Genomic DNA, 27,078 nt, shown 5'->3' with positions numbered 1-27,078 from the left:
AACTGCTACAATTCAAAACTACACAGCACAAGCAGTGAAATATCAGTGGCTGATACTTTAAACAATGACTCCCCTTCTTACTTTATACTTTGGTTATTTTGTTTTATTTCTATTGCTTTCTTGATAAAATTACCCATTTAAAGCATCAGATCACTAAGTAATTTTATCAAGTGAAAAGTGTCTCTATACCTGCATTACTAGAAATCAAAAGATAAAAGTAAATTAGTGAAGTAATAACATTGACCAAATCTACTCTAGCACTTGAGAAATTTGGCATAAAATGACTCAGGTGGTGTTTTAGTCTGTTTTCTGTTGCTATAACTGAATACCATAGACTGGGTAATTTATAAAGAATAAAGTTTTACTTAGCTCATGGTTCTGGAGGCTAGGAAGTCCAAGGTCAAGATACCAGCATCTTGTGAGGGCCTCTGTGCTGCATGCTTCCATCAAGAAAGGACAAGTAAGCAATGCAAAAGAGAAAGCACAGGCGGCCAGGCTCACCATATAACAATACACTCTTGTAATAACTAACCCATTCCCAAGATAACATTAATTCATTCACGAGGACTCAGCCCTTCACAACCCCATCACCTGTCATTAGGCCCCACCTCCCAACACTGCCTGGTTGGGGACCAAGTTTCAACATGAGATTTGGAGGTGACCAACACCCAAACCATAGTGAGTGGGAAACGGGGAACAGTTGGTGCCAATCTAAAAAGTTACAGTAACTTTTTGACCAACACCCAAACCATAGTGAGTGGGAAACGGGGAACAGTTGGTGCCAATCTAAAAAGTTACAGTAACTTTTAGTCTTAGATAGCTCCAGTAGCAACCTTTAAAATAAATTTTAAAAAAAAAAAAGGAACACTACAATATTCAAAAACTGCATATATAAGTACTCGTCATCACGGGGAGTTGGAGGTACACATGTAAGTCATCTGACAACAGAAAAAGAAGGACATTTTAAGTAGGAGGAAATAACCAGCAATTAATATTCATAGGCTGTTTCTAACTCCTTCTAACAACTTGTTCTCTTTAAATGCTGACTACAGGGTTTGCTCTATGACATGGACCTTAAATGAGACTGCAAACTTTTATACTATGTAACACTATTACCAACCTGATGGTCAACACTACGTAACACTTAGCCTTGTTCTCTAAATTCCAACTCTGATTGCCTTAAATAAAACATTGTACAATAGTATTTTTAAATCATCAAAACGTCTAGCATATCTATATTTCTTGCTTATTATTACAAGTCAAAAGTAGATCTGTAACTAAAGGCTTTATTTTACATTTTGAACTCTGGATCTATGTCTTACACAACTGTGTGACCTCAACATCCAAGCAATGGCCCAAACACAGTGAATAGCCAATAAATGTCTGTAGCTGGCTGGGCACGGTGGCTCACGCCTGTAATCCCAACACTTTGAAAGGCCAAGGTGGGCGGATCATGAGGTCACGAGTTCCAGACCAGCCTGACCAATATGGTGAAACCCTGTCTCTGCAAATAATACAAAAATTAGCCAGGCGTAGTAGCTTATGCCTGTAATCCCAGCTACTCAGGAGGTTGAGGCAGGACAATCACTTGAACCCAGGAGGTGGAGGTTTCAGTGAGCTGAGATCATGTCACTGCACTCCAGTCTGGGCAACAGAGCGAGACTCCATCATAAATAAATGTATGTATGTATGTATGTATGTATGTATGTATGTATGTATGTTGCTGTAAGATGACAAAAAGCCCAATGACATTTTTAAAGTACAATAATAAGTATCTGCTATCAGCTCAATAAATAATTATTAAATAAGTGAAAAAATGTTCAAAAAGAACTTCTGTTAGATTAATCAAACTAAGTTACTCACCAGATAATACTGCCTTATAAAAATATTTCAAAGAACTGGACTTTAGTTATATATCTATTTCCTTGTTCACTGATCTATAATTTTAAAACAGAAAAGAGAATTCAAAATGTGGATTAATGTACCTGATCCCTTAGCTTCAGATTAAGCTCCCAAATAAATCTAAGAACAATAACTGGACTATATTATATAGAAAGTCTACCTCATGTTGGCCGGGCGTGACGGCTCACACCTGTAATCCCAGCACTCTGGGAGGCCAAGGTGGGTGGATCACAAGGTCAGGAGATTGAGACCATCCTGGCTAACACAGTGAAACCCTGTCTCTACTAAAAACACAAAAAATTAGCTGGGCATGGTGGCGGGAGCCTGTAATCCCAGTTACTGGGGAGGCTGAGGCAGGAGAACAGTGTGAACCCAGGAGGCGGAGCTTGCAGTGAGGTGACATGTGCCACTGCACTCCAGCCTGGGCAACAGAGCGAGACTCCATCACAAAAAAACAAAAAGAAAGTCTACTTCATGCTTAAAGGTTTTGTTGTTGTTGTTGTTGTTGTTTTTAAATTATGTCTTAGGTGCCTGAAAGGCTACCGCCCTGTCCAACTGAATTAATGTTTCTCATTCCTTAATGTTTAAAGCATTTTAAAAATATGAGGCCTGCTAGAGTACCTGATGATGCAAAAATCATAAAAAGAAATTAATAAGGTCACATGCCCCAAACTGACAATAACGATATTCAATGACTTCACCTGTAGTTAATGCATAGTCTATGAACCTTTTCCATGCAAGGTAATAAATTTCTTTAGTATATTTAGATATGGCTAACTTAATTATCTTAAGAACATCATTTAATATTTTCTCTCTCTAACACTTAGGCATAACTTAATATATCATACCATAAATCTGGATGAGGTGGATGAGGATGGTAACTTATATTAGTTTTATAATGTCAAAGGAAGAAAGACAGATCATTTCCTTAGAAACTATTTAAACTATGAATGACTATAAAGAAGGTCATCTGAAGTATTTTTCTCATGCCTCCAAATATCTTAAGAGCCTGAATATATCCAGATCTATTACTACCATAAAATTAGATGTATTTAGATATGATTCGGTTAATTACGGACACCTTATAACTACTAATATTTAAACACTGAATTGTTTCACAATTTACCTTAAAGTGAACTATTTTAAGAGCCTTTAAAATCATTGGGTATAAGAATAATTTCTGATATAGAATACTGTTTGAAATCAAATGGGTTATAGACTTTAAATTAATGTTTTCATTATACTGACTTTATATCAAAATGGCAACTGTAATAAAAACTTATTTTATTTCCACAATACATTGGCCATTACCTAAGAAACCTCTACTGCTGCAAATAATAAGCAGGGAAAAAAAAAAAAAAAGAATGTGGTCATTAATTATTCTGTTAAACACTGAGAAAATACACCTATTACAGCTTCTTGTATAATCACTTGCCATTTAAGAAACTATGTATCAAACTCCTTTGGCTCTTCCCCTGAGAGGTACTTAAGGGGCTCAATTTTTTTTTTTTTTCATTTTATACAGGATTAAGCAGAGCTTAGCCCAACTCAGAATCAAAATTATTTAGGAAACCAAAAGCTGAGAATATTCCTTATTCAAAAGTGAAATTCCATTGTCAGGGAAATCACTAATACCAACTATCAAGGGAAAATGTCTCATTTCTATTGCAGGATCAGCTAAAGTGAAACTGCTTCTTTAGTTGCTAGGAAACAACCAACTCATTATATGCCATTATCAGAACCCTAGAGAAGAAAACTGGCATCTGCTTCACATTTGGGGATACTGAAGATTGAACTAAAAGCACTGAAACTGCTGCCAAAATCCCTGGTCTCCAGGGTTTACACTATGACCACAGCAGGTGCTGACATCAGACTAGCCTTTGAAGTTTTTCTTTCTGTGGCTCTTTTTCTAATAACTAAAATTGTTTTCTTCAATATCACATATTTTAAAACACAAAGATTCTAAGAAAACACTTTTCTCATTTGCGTTAAACTAATTATATCTATATTCAGGGGCACAATTCAGGAGGAAAAAAATACTAATCAGGAATCTTAACAAATAACAGAAAAATTTAAAATTATCAGTCATTGAGTGAAATGTATTAGATGTTTATGCCTACAATTATTAAAGTCAAAATAGAAAATAAAAGGAAATTGTTTCAAATATCAGGAGAATAAAAAGGAATACATACTGATAAATCTAATGCTCAAAATAACATCCTAGCATATATCTGCCTATTTTTCCTAATACATCCTAAAGTTTAACTTTAAAAAACTATATATCCTGGCACGCTTTTTTCCCAAGGCATCACAAAATGCATTCATGAACATATACTATATTTATTCATCAATCTTTTCCCTTCCTTCTAGCAGATGAGGTTAGAAGGACATATGGTGAAATTATGCAGATTACTGAACAGTGGCCAGCTGAAACCAAGAGACTCCCTATACTACTGCTTATGTATCCTGAAAAATAAGTTATCCTTCAGAAGAAGCTGCAGAGATTGGTAAAGGCATTGACAAACCATCTTCCTTCATGAAATTACAAGGAACAATCCTGGCAAGACTGCCCCGTCCTGGTATAATTCTTCACCCCACCCCCTACTCTAATGTTCGCCTCATTTCCATTACTCACGAGCCTGCCACTCTGGGCTAAATATATTCCCTTAATATTACCTCAAACTCTTATTCTCAAGCAATTCAGCTCCACTGCATCATTATGTCTGCCTTCTACTAACCTGACTCTTACCCACCTTCCTGTGTCTTTTACGAAACATCACTTCCATCTAGGGTTACCAGATTTAGCAAATAATAGTACAATTGACCCTTGAACAACACAGAGCTTAGAAATACTGATCCCCTCACAGTCAAAAATCTGCATAAAACTTTTGACTCCCAAAAAACTTTACTAATATCCTGCTGTTGATCAGAAGCCTTACCAATAGCATAGTCAGTCATTACCACATATTTTGTCTTATATTATATTCTGTATTCTTACAATAAAACAAGAGAAAAGAAAATATTATTAAGGAAGAGAAAATATATTTACTCTTCATTAAGTGGCAGTGGATCACCAGAAAAGTCTTCATCCTCGTGATCTTCACATTGAGTAGCCTGAGGAAAAGGAGGAAGAGGTGGGACGGGTCTTGCTATCTTAGGGGTGGCAGTGGCAAACTTCTTTGGCTCTTCCCATGAGAAGTACTTTAGGGGTTCAGTATTAGTGTATGGAAATACATCGTAATTTCTGTCTGACTTTTTTTTCTCTAAAAATGTTTCTATATGGTACCAATCCTTCTTCCTCTGTTTGCTTTAGTTTCAGTGCCCGCATCATAGAAGTGTCCATGTCATAAAAGCCAAAAGCAACCTTGAATACTCAAAACCCTTATGCCATGTTGTCTAATGTCAATTTGTTTTCTGGCACAGTTTCTTCTACTAATTCTTCCTCATCATCTGGCACTGGTTCAGAAGCAGTCATCTCCAACAAGTTGTTTTCTGTTAATTCCTCTGGTGTGGTGTCTACGAGGTCTTGAATTTCTCTGAGGTTTCTATCTTGAAACTCTTCATCCCTCATCTTTTTTGCCATATCCACAATCTCTTTCATGATTTTCCTGATTGACACTGTCATAAATTCTGTGAAGTCATGAACAACATTTGGACACAGTTTTTCTCCAGCAGGAATTTCTTTTGGGCTTGAAGGCTTTAACAGCTTTTTCATGATTTTTTCTCTACCAGGGTTCTCTTCCATAGCACTGACAATCCTTTCCATAGAGTATCCTGCATGACGAGCCTTAAAGGTCCTCATGAACCCCTGATCTAGAGGATAAATAAAGATGTTGTGTTTGAGGGCTAGAAGACCACTTCAGCACCTTTCTTTTGAACTCATGAGGTTCTGGGTGGCCAGGGACATTGTCCAATATCGAAAGAACTTTGAAAGGCAGTCCCTCATTGGTAAGGTACTTACTGACTTCAAGGAAAACGCATCAGTGGACCCAATCCAGAAAAGGGGTTATCACTAAATTTTATTGTTGTACAACCCAAAGACTGGCAGCTGATGTTTATCTTTTCCCTTTGAGGCTCACAGGTTAGCAGTTTTATAGATAAGAGCAGCCCTGATCATAAACCTAACTGCACTGGCACAAAATAGTGGGGTTAGCCTATCCCTTCCTGTCTTAAATCCTGGTGCTCACTTCTCTTCCTTACAAATAAATGTCCTCTGTGGCATTCTTTTTTTTCCAGAATGGGTCAATTCCACCTTCATTAAAAACCTGTTCAAAGCATGGCACTGGTACAAAAATAGACACATAAACCAATGAAACAGAATAGAGAGCCCAGAAATAAGGCCGCACACCTACAATCATCTGATTTTTAACAATGCTGACAAAAAAAGACAATGGGGAAAGGACTCCCTATTCAATTAGTGAGGCTAAGATAACTGGCTAGCCATATGCAGAAGATTGAGACTGGACCCCTTCCTTATACGATATATAAAAATCAACTCAAGATGGATTAAAGACTTAAATGTAAAACCCAAAACTATCAAAACCCTGGAAGACAACCTAGGCAATATCATCCTGGACATATGAATGGCAAAGATTTCATGACGAAGATGTCAACAGCATTTGCAACAAGAGCAAAAACTGACAGGTGGATCTAATTAAACTTAAATGCTTCTGCACAGCAAAAGAAGCTACCAACACAGTAGACAGACAACCTACAGAATGAGAGAAAATATTCACAAACTATGCATCTGACAAAGGTCTAATATCCAGCATCTGTAAGGAACTTAAACAAATTTACAAGAAAAAAACAACTCCATTAAAAAGTGGGCAAAGGACATGAACAGCCATTTTTCAAAAGAAGACATATGCATAGCCCAGAAGCACATGAATAAAAGTTCAACATCACTGATCATAAGAGAAACAAAAATCAAAACCACAATGAGACACTAACTCACACTAGTCAGAATGGCTATTATTAAAATGTCAAAAAATAACTGATGCTAGCAAGGTTGGGGAGAAAAGGGAACACTTATACACTGTTGATGGGAGTGTAAATTAGCTCAACTATTGTGGAAAGCAGTGTGATGATTCCTCAAAGAGCTAAACAGAACTACCATTCAACCCAACAATCCCATGACTGGGTATATACCCAAAGGAATACAAATCATTCTACCACAAAAACACATGCACATGTATGTTCCTTGCAGCACTACTCACAATAGCAAAGGCACGAAATCTACCTAAGACTGAATAAAGAAAAGATGGTACATATACACTACAGAATACAATGCAGCCATTAAAAAAAATGAGATCAGATCTCTTGCAGGAACATGGATCAAGCTGTAGGCCACAGATTAGAAGACTCAACGTTGTCAGGATCTCAATTCATCCAAAGTTGTTCTATATATTGAATCCCATCCTAATAAAAGTATCAACATGCTTTTCTGCACAAACTGAATCTAAAATATACAGAAACGTAAAAGAAACTAGAGCAGCCAAAACAATCTTGAAAAAATGCAGATGGAAAATGCACATTTCCTAATTTTAAGCCTTCTATAAAGCTATAATAATCAAGACAATGTGGTTTTAGAGTAAGGATTAAACAAACAGATCAATGGAGCACAAATGAGTATCCAGAACAGATGATACACATACGGTTAATTGATTTTTATCTAATATATAAATCAATTCAGGGAAAGGGAAGTCTTTCAAACAAATGATGCTAACATAACTGTATAAACTATAAAAAATTATAAACATTGAACCTTATTTCATTTCACACATAAAAATTAATTCAAGATGTACAAGACAGAACTATAAAGCTTTGAGATTAAAATACATGAGCGAGAGACAGCAAAGCAAGATGGTGGAATAGAAAGCTGCAAAAAGTGCCCCCCTCCACGCAGGAACACCAAATTTAACAACTCTCTACACACATACACAAAACTTACCTAAGAACCAAAAATCAGTTGAGCACTCAAAAGTACCTGGTTTCAATTTTGTATTACTGGAAGACACAATGAAAAGGGCAGGAAAGACAGTCTTGAATTGTGATCTCCACCCTTCCCCCATTGCCCAAGAGCTGTGTGGCACAGAGAATCTGTGTGCTTGGGGAGAGGGAATGCAGCAATGTGAGACTTTGCACTGAACTTTGTGCTGCCCCATCAGAGCAAAAAGCAGAACCGGATTACACCTACCTGACGCGTGCCCATAGAGGAAGCATTTGGACTGGCCCTCAACAGAGGGGAATCGCCCATCCCAGCAGTCGGAACCTGAGTTCCAGCAAGCCTCATCACGAGCTGGAGCGCTCTGGGATTCTAATAAACTTCAAAGGGAGTCTAGGCTACAAGGAATGCAGCTCCTAGGTGAGTCCTTCAGCTGAGCTGTGCTCAGAGCCAGTGGACCAGGGGAGCACACAACCTACTAAGACACCAGCCAGGGGCCAGGTGCGGTGGCTCACGCCTGTAATCCCAACACTTTGGGAGGCCGAGGCAGGTGAATCACGAGGTCAGGAGATCAAGACCATCCTGGATAACACGGTGAAACCCCGTCTCTACCAAAAAAAAAACATACAAAAAATTAGCCAGGCATGGTGGCAGGCACCTGTAGTCCCAGCTACTTGGGAGGCTGAGGCAGGAGAATGGCGTGAACCTGGGCGGCGGAGCTAGCAGTGAGCTGAGATCGCGCCACTGCACTCCAGTCTGGGCAACAGAGCGAGATTCCATCTCAAAAAAAAAAAAAAGACAGACACCATCCAGGGCCGCTAATGGAGTACATGCACCAACACTCCCCCAACCCCAGGCTACACAGGTCGTGGCTTCACAAGAGACCCTTTCTTCACTTCAGGACAGGAGAGGGAAGAACAAAGAGAACTTTGTCTTGCATCTTGGATACCAGCTTAGCCACAGGGCAGGGCACAGCACAGATCTGTGAGGACCCCATTTCCAGGCTCCTGGATGACATTTCTAGACACACCCTGGGCCAGAAAGTAACCTGATACCTTGAAGAGAAGGACCCAGTCATGACAGGACCAACACCTGCTGAATAAAGGGCCGCTGGGCCATGAATAACCAGCAGCAATACCCAGAAACTATGCCATGGGCCTCTGGGTGAGACTCTGAGATGTGCTGGCTTAAGGTAAGATATAGCACATTCCCCACTGTGGTAGCTACAATGACAGACTTCATCTACTTGATAAAAGCAAAGGGAAAAGTAAAGGAGATTTTGCCTGGCACCTTAGGTACCAGCTCAGCCACAGGGGGTGGAGCACCATGAGGGGTCCTAGGTCCCTTGGCTCTTGGATGTCATTTCTGGACCTGCTCTGGGACTGCCCTGAAGAGTGAGTCTCAGGCCCGGCAACCTTCACCATGAGCTGACTGAAGAGCCCTGGGGACTTAAGTGAACATCAGTGGAAACCTAGAATTATGTCCTGTGGGTCTGTAGTGCTGGTGGCCACAGATTGAGGCTCCTCTGCCTGTGGAAAGTGGAGAGAAGAATGGGAAGAACTGCACCTCATGCTTTGACTGCCAACTCACAGCTGTATAACAGAACACCAGGTAGACTTCTAAGGTTTCTCACTCCAGTCTGTGGCTCCTAGATGGCATCTCTGGACCCATCCGGGGTCTGGAGAACTCGCTGCCCTGAGGAAAAGACACAAGCCTATCTTGCTTTGCTACCTGCTGATCGTACAGCTACAGGGCCTTGGGCAAACATAGTCAGTAGCCAGATAGTGGTAACAGCAGGACAAGACCTAGTGCTGTGCAGGCTTCAGGTCTGACTAGCACAGTCACAGTGGTAGAGGACACAGGGGTGCTTGTGTCACTCTATTCCCAGCTTTAGGTAGCTCAGAACAGACAGAGAGAGATTCTGTTTGTTTGGGAGAAAGTAAGGGAAGAGAACAAGAGCCTCTGTATGGTAATCCAGAGAATTCACCCACATCTTGTCCAAGACCATCAAGGCAGTACCTCTGCAGGTCTGCAAGAACCAAGTATTACTAGGTTTAGGGTGCCCCCTAAAGCAGATATAGCTTAGATCGCAACACTCAAGTCCTTTCAAATATCTGAAATAAGCCAAGCATAGAAAGATAAACATCACTTGTTCTCACTTATCAGTGGTACCTAAAAATTAAAAGAATTTAACTCATGGAGATAGAGCGTAATCTGAGGGTGTGAAGGGTGGTGGGGGTGGAAGGAATGGGAATGGTTGATGGGTACAAACAAACAGAAAGAATGAATAAAACCTAATATTTGCTAGCACAACATGGTGACTGTAGTTACAGTAAAAAATAATTTGATGGTACATTTTAAAATAGCTAAAAGAGTACAATTGAATTGTTTGAAACGCAAAGGATAAATGCTTGAGGGGATGAAAACCCCATTTACCCTGATGCGATTATTACTCAATGCCTGTTGGTATCAAAATATCTCATGTACCCTATAAATATACTAACCTACAAGATACCCATAAAATTTTTAAATTAAGAATTTTTTAAAATAATAAAAAATAAATACATTGTTATCATTACAATCTTGGGGTAGGCAGGCAAAGATTACTTAAAGAGGATACAAAAGGCACTAAGCATAAAAAAATAAGAAATTGGAATTCATTAAAATTTCAAACTTCAGCATAAAAAGACAAGTCACAGACAAGGATAAATACTCCCAATATCTATTATCTGACAATGGACTCATAGCCAAAATACGCACAAATTCCTACAACTCAATTACTAAAAAAAAAAAAATTAAAAAATGAGTAGAAGACTTGAACAGACATGTCACGAAAGAAAATATGAGATCTAATACACATGTGGAAAAGGGCTCAATATTATTGGTCATCAGGGAAATACAAATTAAAATCATAACAAGACACCATTTTATATTTATTAGAATGGTTAAAAGTAATGAGACTGACAACACCAAATGTCAACAAAAATGTGAAGCAACTGGAAAACTTATGAACTATGAAAGTATTATAGAGGTATTATTTACAATAGCCCAAAACTGGAGACCACCCAAATATTCATCAACAGAAAAAAAAACACATTTTATTATATTCATACAATGGAATCCTACTTAGCAATAAAGAAGACCCAACTACTGTTATATGCAACAATAAACATGAATTTCAAAAGCCTTAGGCGAAGCGAAACCATATACAAAAAAGCTACATCCTGGCCAGTTGCGGTGGCTCACGTCTGTAATCTCAGCACTTTGGGAGGCCAAGACGGGCAGATCACCTGAGGTTGGGAGTTCAAGACCAGCCTGGCCAACCTGGAGAAATCCCATCTCTACTAAAAGTACAAAATTAGCCAGGCATGGTGGCGCATGCCTGTAGTCCCAGCTACTCAGGAGGCTGAGGCAGAAGAATCGCTTGAACCTGGGAGCGGGAGGGTGCAGTGAGCTGAGATCGCGCTATTGCACTCCAGCCTGGGCAACAAGAGTGAAACTCTGTCTCCAAAAAAAAAAAAAAAAAAGCTACATCCTGTATAATCCTATTCATTTGAAATTTAAAAACATGTAAAACTCATTATGGTGACAGAAATCACAACGATTGTCTATGGGTATGGGATGAATCAGAAGGGGGCCCAAGGAAACTCTCTTGGAGGATGGAAATGCTATTTAGTTTGATTGGGTTACGATTACATAGGTATATATATTTATCAAAAATCACTAAACTATATACTGAAAATCTATGCATCTCATTGTATGCATAATTTTAGCTCAACAAAGTATTGTCAGGGAGAAAAAGAAAAAACAAAACAACTTAACCAGACTTCTAGTTCAGGATGTCAGAATGACCACAGTATTTTTCTTCTCCCCATAAATGGGTACTAGAAGGGAAAATGAGAGGATGTTCTGGATCACTGGTATTGTTCTAGTTATCTTGTCCTGAATGATGATTATATAGGTGTTTCAACTTTGGGATAATTTATCTATTTATACTCATGATTTGTACATTCTTCTATATATATGTTATATCCAATTGTTTAAAATGAGCCGATGAATCAGGTACCCCCTACAATCCACCGCTGTACAAAGTTCTATCTAGCTACTGAATTTTCGCTAAGGATGTTAAATTTACCAAATAACGGTTTGGTTTCTAAATCAAAACAAAAGTGAAAACACTCCTTAGCTCTGATGATCTGCACTAGTCCCACTGTAGGCCTAAAATAACAGCTTTTCAGCTCCCAATAAAATGCACACATGAAAGTGACTTCACAAAAGACTGTAAGATAGATACACTCTAGGTAACCGCTAAGCATCCCAATAATATATGAACACATTTTCTTATCCTATCGTTACCCTGATATTCTATAGTATGTTGGCTGAAAATGTATCCACCAGGCTTCTCAAAATAAACTGTAACCTTTTTTTGAGACGGATTCTTGCTCTGTCACCCAGGCTGGGGTGCAGTGGCGCCATCTCAGCTCACTGCAAGCTCCGCCTCCCAGGTTCCGGGTTCACACCATTCTCCTGCCTCAGCCTCCCGAGTAGCTGGGACTACAGGCGCTGGCCACCACGTGGGGCTAATCTTTTTGTATTTTTAGTAGAGACGGGGTTTCACCGTGTTAGCCAGGATGGTCTCAATCTTCTGACCTTGTGATTCGCCCATCTCAGACTTCCAAAGTGCTGGGATTACAGGCGTGAGACACTGCACCTGGCCAATAAACTGTAACTTCTATACAATTTATGTGTCAGAGAACTTGTTTTTGCCAAACCTTCATTTGGACCTCTGCTAGACTACCAAATTCTCTGAATATTTTTTGAGAATAACAACATGTAAAATCTGATGCTGAAGTGTTGTGGAGGTAGCTAAATTCAAAAATCAAATATATATAATGCAGGCAATTTACACAACTATTCTATATTATCTGATGGTATTTAGCATTAGAGAAAACAGGTTGGTTAATCAAGACAAATAAAGGTCAAGGTCACAAAGGACTTGGTGGGGATGGGGTGGTTTGGTGAGTTTAAGTGAAATGACTAACTATGGGATCTGAAAGTAAAAGAGGAGAAAATGAAACCAAGAGACTTAAATTACTAGGACCAAAATTCAAACAGCACACTTATCACAATTCAAGCCGCAAAAGTGGTAGAAAGGCAAGATGTTATAGTGAAAAAAGAAGAGTTTCAGAGTTCAAGACATATTTCATCTAAATTGTATACCTGAAAATGAATATAGGAGTATCTACCATTAGAATTATCAACCTATTGTATGGTTCCTGACCCAAAGTAGAATCTGAATAAATAAAAGGTAACTGTTATAAGTTGATGAAATAAATGCAAATTACTTTTAACTTTTACCTAGAAGACAATTACAAACTCAAATCTACTGAGAAAAAAAATAAAACTTATTCCAAGCCAACTATAAATAACATATAGCCCAAATGATATTTTTAGATTATCCAATCAAATGTTCTCTTCTTTTCTTAAGGCTAAATTAAAGTTGATTGGACAGATATTACACATGCAAATATATAACTATATATACTCAAAACAAAATTTCACTTTTTTCTGGAGCAATTTTAAATCACAAGTACCATGGTTTATATAATTTTTTTCTACATCTGACAATTTCTACACTGTCCTTATAACTCAATATTGACTACAATGAGATTAACCACAAATCTAAAGGTGGCAGATTACTTGTAAAAATAGATTTGCTCTTCTTACTGCAGACACAGCCAAAGCAAGAAAACAGTATTCAGTAAGACAATAGAATTTTTAGTACTCACAAACAATGGGAAAGATTAAATCATGTTAACAGTGAAGTTTGGTTGGCACCACATTAACTCATTAGGTGCCATATTACACATTATACATTCATAGCATCAACTGATTCCTGAATGCAAATTTTAACAATTCTCCAATCAGCAAATGTATTAACCGCAGCTCTGCCAATGATAAAATGATATTTAAGGCAATATTCTTACCTGCCTCAACAGTTTCTCAATGGCCGACATTACCATAAGGCCTCTCCAAACTACTGGTTCATTTTCTTCAACCAGAAAGCCCATAGACATACTGCAACAGTAATACAAAAATACAACTAATTTGTATAAATTAATCAATATTATTCAGAAAAGAAACATTAAAAAAAATATATGCTCACCAAGCAATACCGTAATTCCAGAGAGGCCTCATTAGGTTGCCTGGAAAAAAAAAAAACAAAATCCTCTCTTTTAGAAGAATAAAACACAATACATAAACATTCTGAATTGGGTTTTTTTTTCCATCTTTTTAGAAATATTATTTTTTCAATTAACAGAAATTGCATATGTTTATGGGGTACAATGTAATGTTATGATACATGTCTACATTGTGGTAGAATAATAAAAATAAATAATAAAACCATGCCAATTAGCATTCCACATCACCTCACTTACTTCTTTCTTTGCAGTAAAAACATTTAAAGTCTACTCTTGTAACAATGCTGAAATATACAAAAAATGATTGTTAACAATAGTCACCATGCTGTGCAACAGATCACTGGAACTTATTCCCCCGTCTAACTGAAACTTCGCACCACTTGACTAACATCTCCCCTTTGCCCATCCATCCTTCCAGGATCAAAGAATACCAAACTGGAAATACAAATAGGCTGCTCATATTGTGCAATTTAACTTTCAACTAAATATACCTCAATTTGCAACAGTTTAAACATTATACCAAGCATACTACTAATATTCCCAATAGACACAACATTGATAAATAGTTGAGACATAATTTTATTAAGAAATAATTCAAATAAAATTTTAAATATGTTTCTAAGAAACAGCCTCAATATCAGGCACAATTGCTCACACCTGTAATCCCAGCACTTTGGGAGGCTGAGGTGGGTGGATCACTTGAGGTCAGGAGTTCGAGACCAGCCTAGCCAACATGGTGAAATCCTGTCTTTACTAAAAATACAAAAATTAGCTGGGCATGGTGGTACACGCCTATAGTCCCAGCTATTCAGGAGGCTAATATGAAAGAATCGCTTGGACCTGGGAGGCAGACATTGCAGTGAGCCCACATTGTGCCACTGCACTCCAGCTGGGTGACAGAGCAAGGCTCTGTCTCAAAAAAAAAATAAATATCCTCAATAAAATAACTCAAATACAATTTTACAATTTTTCTAAAAAATAGCCTCAGTAACTAATTTTGCCCACCAATTTTATTCATATACAAAGATACATAAATAGAAAAATTTTATATATATGCTAATCTAATATGTGCATACATATATGTGTATATTTGCACACACACATACACATCTAATCAGTCCTTCCTACACTGGAGTGTTACTAGTTATTTGTTCCTTTACTTAACTTAAAAAGTGTAAAAATCCACAAAAGTAGACAAACTCAATTTTGAAATCTGAGATGAAAAATTGCATTAATCTGTAGAGAAAAGCAATCTACTGCTTATGGTGAAATAAAAAAAAATTATATAGGCAACAAATGGTTACAATAAAATATAATTTGTTTTATCAAACTATGCAATCACCTTCACACCCACTCTTGCTTTCATATCCTACTTCTCTACCATAATAAACTACCACAGAAGCCATTTTAATTAATATGATTTGGACAAGTATTGAGCAAAAAGTTTAGAACAAAGTCATAAAACCTAGTAGTATCCTGTTTTCAGATTTCAAGATACGTTCTTCAGGGTTTTTCTCCTCTGTAAAGAGACTGAGACTGAAAACTGTATAAAGCATATATGCATGGATTATATAAGAAATCCTCGGCCGGGCGCGTTGGCTGATGCCTGTAATCCCAGTGCTTTGGGAGGCCGAGGAGGGCAGATCACGAGGTCAGGAGATCGGGACCATCCTGGCTAACACGGTGAAACCCCGTCTCTACTAAAAATACAAAAACTTAGCCAGGTGTGGTGGCAGGCACCTGTAGTCCCAGCTACTCAGGAGGCTGAGGCAGGAGAATGGCATGAACCTGGAACCTGGAAGGCAGATATTACAGTGTGCCAAGATCGTGCCACTGCACTCCAGCCTGGGCAACAGAGCAAGACTCCGACTCAAAAAAATAAAAAAAGAAAGAAATCCTCTGCCATACTTCATTCATTGAATCCCTACTCATAGAAAAAGCCATGGTCCTTCATTAAAGGAATATGCAAAGAGTATATGTTTATAGTTTTCTTCTTTAATTTCTGACTAAACTAACTAGTTCAATCTCCCCATACCTAATTTGAAAGCAATATATTTCTTCTATGTAATTTTCTCAATTCTTTCCAAAGCATCCAATTATAACCTTTCACTATCAGGGTTGGCAATATTTTCTGCCATTTTCTTCAATTACCATATGAATACAGATTAAAGAATCTGAATTATCACATGGTTTTTCACTTTTGATCTGCTAAAACCGTGAGTTACAGTAAGAGATTTTTCCTAATTTGGAACCAAACTTGCTTTCCTGGATTAAACCCAATTTAATTTTAATGTAGTTATTTTATACAATGCTGAATTTGGTCTGCTAATATTTGCTTAACATGATACCAGTATGTCAAAGAGATATCTGCACTCCTATGTTTACTGCAGCACTATTCACAACAGTCAAGATATGAAATCAACCTAAATGTCCAACAATAGATGAATGGATAAAGAAAAGTTGGTATATAGACACAACAGAATACTACGCATCCACTAAAAAGAATGAAATCCAACTAACTAGGGAGGTGAAAAATCTCTACAATGAGAATTACAAAACACTGCTCAAAGAACACAGAGATGAGACAAATAAATGGAGAAGCATCCCATGCTCATGGATAGGAAGAATCAATAACATTAAAATGGCTATACTCCCCAAGGCAATTTACAGATTCAATGCTATTCCTATCAATCTACCAATGACATTCTTCACAGAACTAGAAAAAACTATTTTAAAATTCACAGGCAACCAAAAAATAGCCCAAATAGCCAAGGCAATCCTAAGCAAGAAAACAAAGCTGGAGGAATCATGCTACCCAACTTCAAACTATACTACAGGGCTACCATAACCAAAACAGCATGCTATTGGTACAAAAGCAGGCACATGGACCAATGGAACAGAATAAAGAGCCCAGAAATAAGGCCACACAACTACAACCATCTGATTTTCAATAAAGCTGACAAAAACAAGCAATGGGGAAAAGATTCCATAAAAGGTGCTGGGATAAGTGGCTAGTCATAAGTAGAAGATTGAAGCTGGAACCCTTTCTTACACCACATATAAAAATCAACTCAAGATGGATTAAAGACTTAAATGTAAAAGCCAAAACTATAAAAATCCTGGAAGACAACCTAGGTATTACCATCCTGGACATAGGAATGGGCAAAAATTTCATGACAAAGGAAGCAAAAGCAATCACAACAAAAGCAAAAATTGAAAAGTGGGATCTAATTAAACTTAAGAGATTCTGCACAGCAAAAGGAACTATCAACAGAGTAAACAAACAACCTATAAAACGGTAGAAAACCTTTGTAAATTATACATCTGACAAAGGTCTAATATCAAGCCTCTATAAGGAAGTTAAATTTACCGGAGAAAAACAAACAACCCCATTAAAAGTGGGCAAAGGACGTGAACAGATATTTCTCAAAAGAAGACATACATGCAGCCAACACACATATGAAAAAAAAATCAATATCACTGATCATGAGAGAAATGTAAATAAAGATCACAATGAGATACCAACTCACACCAGTCAGAATGGCTATTATTAAAATACCAAAAAATTACAGATGTTGGCAAGGTTACGGGGAAAAGGCAACACCTACACACTAGTGATGGAAGTGTAAATTAGCTCAACCATTCTGGAAAGCATATGGTGATTCCTCAAAGAGCTAAACACAGAATTACCATTCAACCCAGCAATTCCATTACTGGGCATATACCCAGAGGAATATAAATCATTCTACCATAAAGACACATGCACACGAATGTTCACTGCAGCACTATTCACGATACCAAAGACATTAAATCAACCTAAATACCCATCAATGACAGATTGGATAAAGAAAATGTGGTACATATATACCATGGAATACTAGGCAGTCACAAAAAAAAAAAAAAAGATCATGTCTTTTGCAGGAAGATGGATGGAGCTGGAGGCCATCATCCTTAGCAAACTAATGCAGGAACAGAAACCCAAATACCACGTGTTCTCACTTACAAGTGGAAGCTAAATGATAAGAACTTACAGACACAACGAAGGAAACAACAGACAGTGGGGTCTACCTGACAGGGGAAAATGGGAGAGGGAAGAGAGCAAAAAATATAACTATTGAGTACTAGGTTTAATATCTGGGAAATGAAATAATATGTACAACAAACCCCTGTGATATATTTAGCTAAGTAACAAACCTTCATATGAACTTGCAAACATAAAATAAAAGTTAAAAAAAAAAAAAGGAATGAAATTCTGTCATTTTCCCAAACATGAATAAGCCTGGAGGACATTAAGTGAAATAAGCCAGACACAGAAATTGAAATCCTACATGCATTAACAATAATGTATTATGTATCTCAAAATAGCTTATAATATTTTAAATGTTCCCACAACAAGGAAGTAATGTTTGAAGTGATTAATCTCCTCATTACCTTGATTTAATTATGATACAATGCAATATACATACCAACACATAAAATTGTGCACCATAAATATATACAATTATGTGTCAATTAAAAATAAAACTAAAGCCAGGCACAGTGGTACATGCCTGTAGTCTTGGCTACTCAGGAGGCTGAGGTGCGAGAGTCAATTGAGCCCAGGAGTTTGAGTCCAGCCTGAGTAACATAGTGAGACCCCATCTCTAAAAATAAAATAAATAAAAATCATTTTAAAATTTAATAAATAAGGAGCAGGGCAAAATGGTGAAATAGGAACAGTTCTGGTCTGCAGCTCCCAGCGAGACCAATGCAGAAGGCAGGGGTGATTTCTGCATTTCCAACTGAGGTACCCAGTTCATCTCACTGGAACTGGTTAGACAGTGAGGGCAGCCCACTGAGGGTAGGCAGAAGCAGGGTGGGGCATCGCCTCACCTGGGAAGTGCAAGGGGCTGGGGACCTCCCTCCCCTAGCCAAAGGAAGCCCTGAGGGACTGTGCTATCCAGCTCAGCTACTAGGCTTTTCCCACGGTTTTTGTAACCTGTAGACCAGGAAATTCCCTTGAGTGCCTACACCACCAGGGCCCTGGGTTTCAAGCACAAAACTGGGCAGCTGCTTGGGCAGACACAGAGCTAGTTGCAGGAGTGTTTCTTCATACCCCAGTGGCACCTGGCACCCCAGTGAGACAGAACCGTTCACTCCCCTGGAAAGGGGCTGAAGCCAGGAGCCAAGTGGTCTTAGTGAGTCCCACCCCCACACAGCCCCGCAAGCTAAGATCCACTGGCTTGAAATTCTCGCTGCCAGCACGGCAGTCTGAAGTTGACCTGGGACAACAAAGCTTAGCGCAGAGAGGGGCGACAAGGAATACTGAGGCTAGAGTAGGTGATTTTCCCCTCACCATATTAAGGAAGCCGCCAGGAAGTTCAGACTGAGATTCCTCCTCACTGGGCAGGGGATCTCTGAAAGAAAGGCAGCAGCCCCATTCAGGGGCTTATAGATAAAACCCCCATCTCCCTGGGACAGAGCACCTGGGGGAAGGAGTGGCTATGGGCACTGCTTCAACAGACTTAAACATTCCTGCCTCCTGGCTCTGAGGAAAGCAGGAATCTCTTAGCGCAGCATTCGAGCTCTGCTAAGGGACAGACTACCTCCTCAAGTGGGTCCCTGACACCTGTGTCTCCTGACTGGGAGATACCTCCCAGCAGGAGTTGATAGACACCTCATACAGGAGAGCTCCAGCTGGTAACTGGTGGGTGCCCCTCTGGGACGAAGCTTCCAGAGGAAGTAGCAGGCAGCAATCTTTGCTGTTCTGCAGCCTCCGCTGGTGATACCCAGGCAAACAGGGTCTGGAGTGGACCTCCAGCAAACTCCAGCAGAAGTGCAGAATAGGGGCCTGACTGTTAGAAGGAAAACTAACAAACAGAAAGCAATAACATCAACATTAACAAAAAGCACGCCTATGCAAAAAACCTATCCTAAGGTCATCAGCATCAAAGATCAAAGATAGATAAATCCACAAAGATTAGGAAAACCCAGCACAAAAATGCAGAAAATTCCAAAACCAGAATGCCTCTTCTCCTCCAAGTGATCACAACTCCTCTCCAGAAAGTGCACAAAACTGAACGGAGAAAAGAGTATGATGAATTGACAGAAGTAGGCAGAAGGTGGGTAATAATAACAAATTCCGGCGCACTAAAGGAGCATTTTCTAAGTCAATGGAAGGAAGCTAAGAACCTTGATAAAAGGTTACAGGAAATGCTAACTAGAATAACCAGTTTAGAGAAGAAGACAAATGACCTGATGGTGCTGAAAAACAAAGCACGAGAACTTCATGAAGCATATACAAGTATTAATACCTGCATTGATCAAGTGGAAGAAAGGATATCAGAGATTGAAGATCAACTTAATGAAATAAAGCATGAAGACAAGATTACAGAAAAATGAATGAAATGGAAAGGACAAAGCCTTCAAGAAATATGGGACTATGTGTAAAGACTAAACCTATGACTGATTGGTGTACATGAAAGTGATGGGGAGAATGGAACCAAGTTGGAAAACACTCTTCAGGATACTATCCAGGAGAACTTCCCCAACCCAGCAAGAAACGCAAACATTCAAATTCAGGAAATACAAACACCACTAACATAACACTCGATAAGAATAACCCCAAGACACAGAATCGTCAGATTCACCAAGGTTGAAATGAAGGATAAAATGTTAAGGGAAACCAGAGAGAAAGGTCAGATTACCTACAAAAGGAAGCCCACCAGACTAATAGTAGATCTCTCTGCAGAAGCCCTACAAGCCAGAAGAGAATGGGGGCCAACATTGAACAGTCTTAAAGAAAAGAATTTTCAACCCAGAATTTCATATACAGCCAAACTAAGCTTCATAAGTGAAAGAGAAATAAAATCCTCTAGAGACAAGTAAATACTGAAGGATTTTGTCACCACCAGGCCTCTGTACAAGAGCTCCTGAAGGAAGCATTAAATATGGAAAGGAAAAACCAGTACTAGCCACTGCAAAAACATACCAAAATATAAAGACCAGTGGCACTATAAAGAAACCACATCAACTAATATGCGAAATAACCAGCCAGCATCATGATCAAATTCACACATAACAATATTAACCTTGGCTGGGAGCAGTGGCTCACGCCTGTAATCCCAGCACTTTGGGAGGCCAAGGCAGGCTGATCACAAGGTCAGGAGTTCAAGACCAGCCTGACCAATATGGAGAAACCACACCTCTACTAGGAATACAAAACTTAGCTGAGTGTGGTGATGCACACCTGTAGTCCCAGCTTCTAAGGAGACTGAGGCAGAAGAATTATTTGAATCCGGGAGGCGGAGGTTGCAGTGAGCCAAGATTGCACTACTGCACTCCAGCCTGGACTGGAGTTTTGTCTCGAAAAACAAAACAAAACAAATATATATACACACACACACACACACACATATATACACACACACATATATATATAACCTTAAATATAAATGGGTTAAATGCCCCAATTAAAAGACACAGACTGGCAAATTGGATAAAGAGTCAAGACCCATCAGTGTGCTGTATTCAGGAGACCCATCTCATGCAAAGACACACATAGGCTCAAAATAAAGGGATGGAGGAATATTTACCAGGCAAATGGAAAGCAAAAAAAAAAAAAAAAAAAAAAAAAAGCAGGGGTACAATCCTAGTCTCTGATAAAACAGACTTTAAACCAACAAAGATCAAAAAAGACAAATAAGGGCATTACATAATGGTAAATGGATCAATGCAACAAAAAGCACTATCTTAAATAAATATACACCCAATACACGAGCACCCAGATTCATAAAGCTAGTTCTTAGAGACCTACAAAGAGACTTAGACTCCCACACAGTAATAGTGGGAGATGTTAACACCGCACTGTCCATATTAGACACATCAACAAGACAGAAAATTAACAAGGAGATTCAGGACTTGAACTCAGCTCTGGATCAAGCAGACCTAATAGACATCTACAGAACTCTCCACCCCAACTCAACAGAATATACATTCTTCTCAGAACCACATGGCATTGATTCTAAAATTGACCATATACTTTGAAGTAAAACACTCCTCAGCAAATGCAAAAGAACAGAAATCATAACAAACGGTCTCTGCAACTACGGTGCAATCAAATTAGAACTCAGGATTAAGAAACTCTCTGTTTTCAGATGACATGATTGTATCTTTAAAAAAAAAAAAACCCATCGTCTGAGTACAAAAGCTCCTTAAGCTGATAAGCAACTTCAGCAAAGTCTCAGGATATAAAATTAATGTGCAAAAATCACAAGCATTCCTATACACCAATAACAGACAAACAAGAGAGCCAAATCATGAGTGAACTCCCATTCACAATTGCTTCAAAGAGAATAAAATACCTAGGAATCCAACATACAAGGGATGTGAAGGACCTCTTCAAGGAGAACTACAAACCACTGCTCGAGGAAATAAGAGAGGACACAAACAAATGGAAAAATAGTCCATGTTCATGGATATGAAGACTTAATATCGTGAAAATGGCCATACTGCCCTAAGTAATTTACAGATTGAATGCTATTCCCATCAAGCTACCATTGACTTTCTTCACAAAATTAGAAAAAGGTACTTCATATTTCATATGGAACCAAAAAAGAACCCACATAGACAAGACAATCCTAAGCAAAAAGAACAAAGCTGGAGGCATCATGCTACCTGACTTCAAACTATACTACAAGGCTACAGTAACCAACACAGCATGGTACTGGTACCAAAACAGATATATGGAACAATGGAACAGAACAGAGGCCTCAGAAATAACACCACACATCTACAACCATCTGACCCTTGACAATGACACAAGCAATGGGAAAAGGATTCCCTATTTAATAAACAGTGTTGGGAAAACTGGCTAGCCGTATGCAGAAAACCGAAACTGGACCCCTTCCTTACACCTTATACAAAAATTAACTCAAGATGGACTAAAGACTTAAATATAAGACCTAAGACCATAAAAACCCCAGAAAAAAACCTAGGCAATACCATTCAGGACATAGGCATGGGCAAAGACTTCCTGACTAAAACACCAAAAGCAATGGCAACAAAAGCCAAAATTGACAAATGGGATCTAATTAAACTAAAGAGCTTCTACATAGCAAAAGAAAACTATCATCAGAGTGAACAGGCAACCTACAGAATGGGAGAAAATTTTTGCAATCTACCCATCTGACAAAGGTCTAATAAACAGAATCTACAAGGAACTTAAACAAATTTACAAGAAAAAAACAACCCCATCAAAAAGTGGGTGAAGGATATGAACAGACACTTCTCAAAAGAAGACATTAATGTAGCCAACGAACATATGAAAAAATACTCAGCATCACTGGTCATTAGAGAAATGCAAATCAAAACCACAATGAGATAGCATCTCAAGCCAGTTAAAATGGTGATCACTGAAAAGTCAAGAAACAACAGATGCTGGAGAGGATGTGGGGAAACAGGAACGTTTTTACACTGTTGGTGTACCATTTGACCCAGCAATCCCATTACTGGGTATATACCCAAAGGATTATAAATCATTCTACTATAAAGACACATGGACATGTATGTTTACTGCAGCACTATCTACAATAGCAAAGACTTGGAACCAACCCAAATGCTCATCAATGATGGACTGGATAAAGAAAATGTGGCACATATACACCACAGAATACTATGCAGCCATAAAAAATGATGAGTTCATGTCCTTTGCAGGGACATGGATAAAGCTGGAAACCATCATTCTCAGCAAACTAACACAGGAACAAAAAAACCAAACACTGCATGTTCTCAATTATAAATGGTAGTTGAACAATGAGAACAGATGGACACAGGGAGGGAAACATCACATACCAGGGCCTGTAGGCGGGTGGGGGGCAAGGAGAGGGATAACATTAGAACACATAACCTAATGCATGCGGGGCTTAAAACCTAGATGACAGGTTGACAGATGCAGCAAACCACCATGGCACACGTATACGTATGTAACAAACCTGCACATTCTGCACGTGTATCTCAGAACTTAAAGTATAATAAATAAAATAAATATAAATATAAAAAATTAATAATTTGTAATGCATATTTTAATTCTTGTAGTTAATAAATGACAAATTATAAATTGAAAGCTCAGAAATGTGAGCAGATTCATCACTTTATTAAATGTGTTTCTTTAAAATTTAACAGGTACTCACTTTGGCAGCACATAAACTGAAACTGGAATGATACAGAAGATTAGCATGGCCCCTGCAGAAGGATGATATGGAAAATTTAACAAAGAAAAAGCACACTGAACTAAAAATGTACAGCATATACATTAAAGAGAAAGTCATACGCAAAGATATTAGAAAAGATAGAACTTTGTTGTACTAGAGTGAGAAGGATGCAGCATTGTGGCAACTGAAATAGTTATCTTTTCTTATGTATCAGTAAATAAAATTAACATTGCCTAAAAGCATTTTGCTTTAGTTATAAAAATTACCAGAAATGGGCCAGATGCAGTGGCTCACACCTGTAATCCCAGAACTTTGGGAGGCCGAGGCGGGTAGATCATGAGGTCAGGAGATCGAGACCATCTTGGCTAATACTGCAAAACCCCGTCTCTACTAAAAATACAAAAAATTAGCCGGGCGTGGTGGCAAGCACCTGTAGTCCCAGCTGCTTGGGAAGCTGAGGCAGGAGAGTGGTGTGAACCTGGGAGGCAGAGGCTGCAGTGAGCCAAGATCGCGCCACTGCACTCCAGCCTGGGCGACAGAATGAGACTCCATCTCAGAGGAAAAAAAAAAAAAATTACCAGAAATGAAATGTTGGCATAGTCTGAAGTCATATTTTTTAGTTAAATAAGAAAGACTCTAAGCAACAACTCATGATTACAGGTACAAATAAGTTTCTTTGCCTTAGAATTTTATTTTTTAAAAATGTGTACAGCAACTCCTCCACATTAACTTAATAGAAAAACGTACAACGTAGTAACGAGTGAAAGTTAACAAAGAAACTTTGGAATCCACTGCCCTGTGAATAACAGCTTTTTGAAGAGGCCATTATTAGCTGAACTTATGATACAGATCATTATTTCCTACCTCCTCATATTTTCATGAGAGCTCATGCACTGAAGCATAAAAGATTCCTAATGTAAGTCAAACTATTTCAGTTGTCACAATGCTGCATCCTTCTCACTCTGCTACAACGAAGTTCTATCTTTTCTAACAGGTGTGAATTTAATTAATCTTTTGTATGTAACCAGTTGGTTTCAAACAAATCTAGGGACAGCTTTTATATCATAAGTTAATTGTTAAGCTAGAATAAATGCCACTGTGACCACATCAAACTAAAGAGCTAGGAAATAGGCATAAGAACAGCTGCCTTACATCTTCCTCCTAAAGTTGACATCTTTACATGTTCCAGGGATAACTCTGATCTAGAAGCAGATCTTCTTTTTATAGGAATCCCATTGTTCATGAATCAACTATGTAGTAGATGTTACCATGTACTTGGTATCAGCAATAAGCCTTAGAAACCTTTGTACTTTCTACTCTGTTCCCTGGCTCCAAAAATAGTTCTAAATGTAGCTGAACACCATGGTTCAGGAATATATGTCTAAAACAACATTATAACTTGAAATCATTTAACTAGAGGCATTAAATCCATTTTTTAAAATGGTGACAGAGAGTATAATCAAGAATATACAACTTCACGTTATAAATTTTAAATAATATTCAAACACAGGGCAAAGTAAAAGAAAAAAATATTTATTTTTAAAGTTTTATAAAAAAATAAGCCTTTATTCGTATCTTAAAGAAAAGACATGCAAAGGTACATGAATATTCAGAAAGGAAAGGGCATCCAGTACAAAGTTTGCAATTTCACTTCTCACCAGCTACTTCTCTAGTCCTTCCTTTCTGAAACCAAGGTCCTTTCTAATGAGAAATCAGATGCAAGAAAAGGAGTCAGACGCATAATTGTTCTCGCAGAAGAACTTTATGTGTCTGTGTGAGACAAAGTGATTCCACCAAAAAATACTAGTACCAGAAGAGGTTTACAATGTTCTACCTCTTTACCTAGAAGAAAAGAAGGATTTAAAGAGAGAAAGTAAGTAAAGACTAGAAAGTGGAATGGGTCAAAACTCAAAACTGGAACCACCAACCTGGATAGCCAAAAGGCAATAAAACAATGCTGCATCTAAAAGTGGAAATGAAGGAGGATGTAGAAAATTTGAGAAAGGAGCAGAAAATAAGACTATGAAGAAAATCATGTTTTTGTAATGTTATGGCTTCTGTTACTCTTAATATTAAAATTCCATTTATCTTCAGCATACTGTCCCCTTTTGTACCATCTTGGAACCCTACTATCCCCATCTCAGGCATCCTACCATCTAAAACCTGAAAGCCATTCAGGCATATCTTTCTTTTAATCTAACCTATTTTTCAGTTTTTAAAAAATGTCCCTCTTTTCCAATTCATCCTTTCTACAATCAAAAGTCTCATTTTCTCAAGTGGATAGACTTCATTAGGAAAATAATCTGGCTCAAGTAGATCACACTGAGAACTTCAGTTTTTCAGAGGATCTAAGTATTTTTTAAATAGAAACTGTTAGCTCACTAGAATATAAATGGGAAAGAATGCATAAGGGATATTTTGGAGCAGGGGTGATACATCAGATTCTTTTCTATTCTGGGGCTAATTCACTGAGTACAGATATAAACTTGGTATCTCACTTCTAAAACTTGCTATCTTATATTAGAAAGCTTAACAGGATGAAGTAAAAGGAAGGCTAGAAACAAGACAGACATACTAGGACTTAAAGCTAAGATAATAAACACAGTTTACATACTGTTACTCCAACAACCCATACACAACCATTTCCTGCCTCCAACCTATTTTATATGTGCCTTGTCACCAGTAATTGATCATAGCATTCTTCCCTACTAAAACCAGGTACATTCTGAGAATCTTTTCAACATTATGTTCCAGGTAGTCAGTTGGTATTTAAGATGAAAACTATACGTCATCTCCAAGTTATCAGGCATCTGGGAGAGAAAAATTTTAAAGATGACAG

General features: G+C 38.2%; 1 protein-coding gene and 1 non-coding gene across 15 annotated transcripts in view; one reads left to right on the top strand and one right to left on the bottom strand.

Annotated features, from left to right (window-relative positions):
* The window catches only part of NUBPL (NUBP iron-sulfur cluster assembly factor, mitochondrial), a 259,201-nt gene that overhangs the window by 153,562 nt on the left and 78,561 nt on the right, over positions 1–27,078 (bottom strand). For 7 of the 14 annotated variants that reach the window (XM_005561036.5, XM_065548707.2, XM_005561034.4 and 4 more), the window contains 2 exons: positions 14,013–14,052; positions 13,834–13,924 (listed from right to left, as the gene is read on the bottom strand). The exons of 1 other annotated variant lie outside the window; for it this stretch is intronic. In XM_005561036.5, the coding sequence (XP_005561093.2) occupies positions 13,834–13,924; positions 14,013–14,052 (131 nt within the window). Of the gene's footprint in view, positions 1–13,833; positions 13,925–14,012; positions 14,053–24,218; positions 24,271–27,078 lie in introns of all 14 variants that reach the window. 6 more of the 14 variants (XR_012415699.1, XM_073997212.1, XM_073997213.1 and 3 more) reach the window with 1 other exon arrangement.
* On the top strand, positions 24,211–24,316 carry LOC123574782 (U6 spliceosomal RNA). The gene has a single exon (XR_006699977.2). It is a non-coding gene; the product is annotated as a U6 spliceosomal RNA (small nuclear RNA).

Source organism: Macaca fascicularis, chromosome 7 (assembly GCF_037993035.2).
Source record: "Macaca fascicularis isolate 582-1 chromosome 7, T2T-MFA8v1.1".
Lineage (NCBI taxonomy): Eukaryota > Metazoa > Chordata > Mammalia > Primates > Cercopithecidae > Macaca > Macaca fascicularis.
This window is presented reverse-complemented; position numbering and strand designations above follow the sequence as displayed.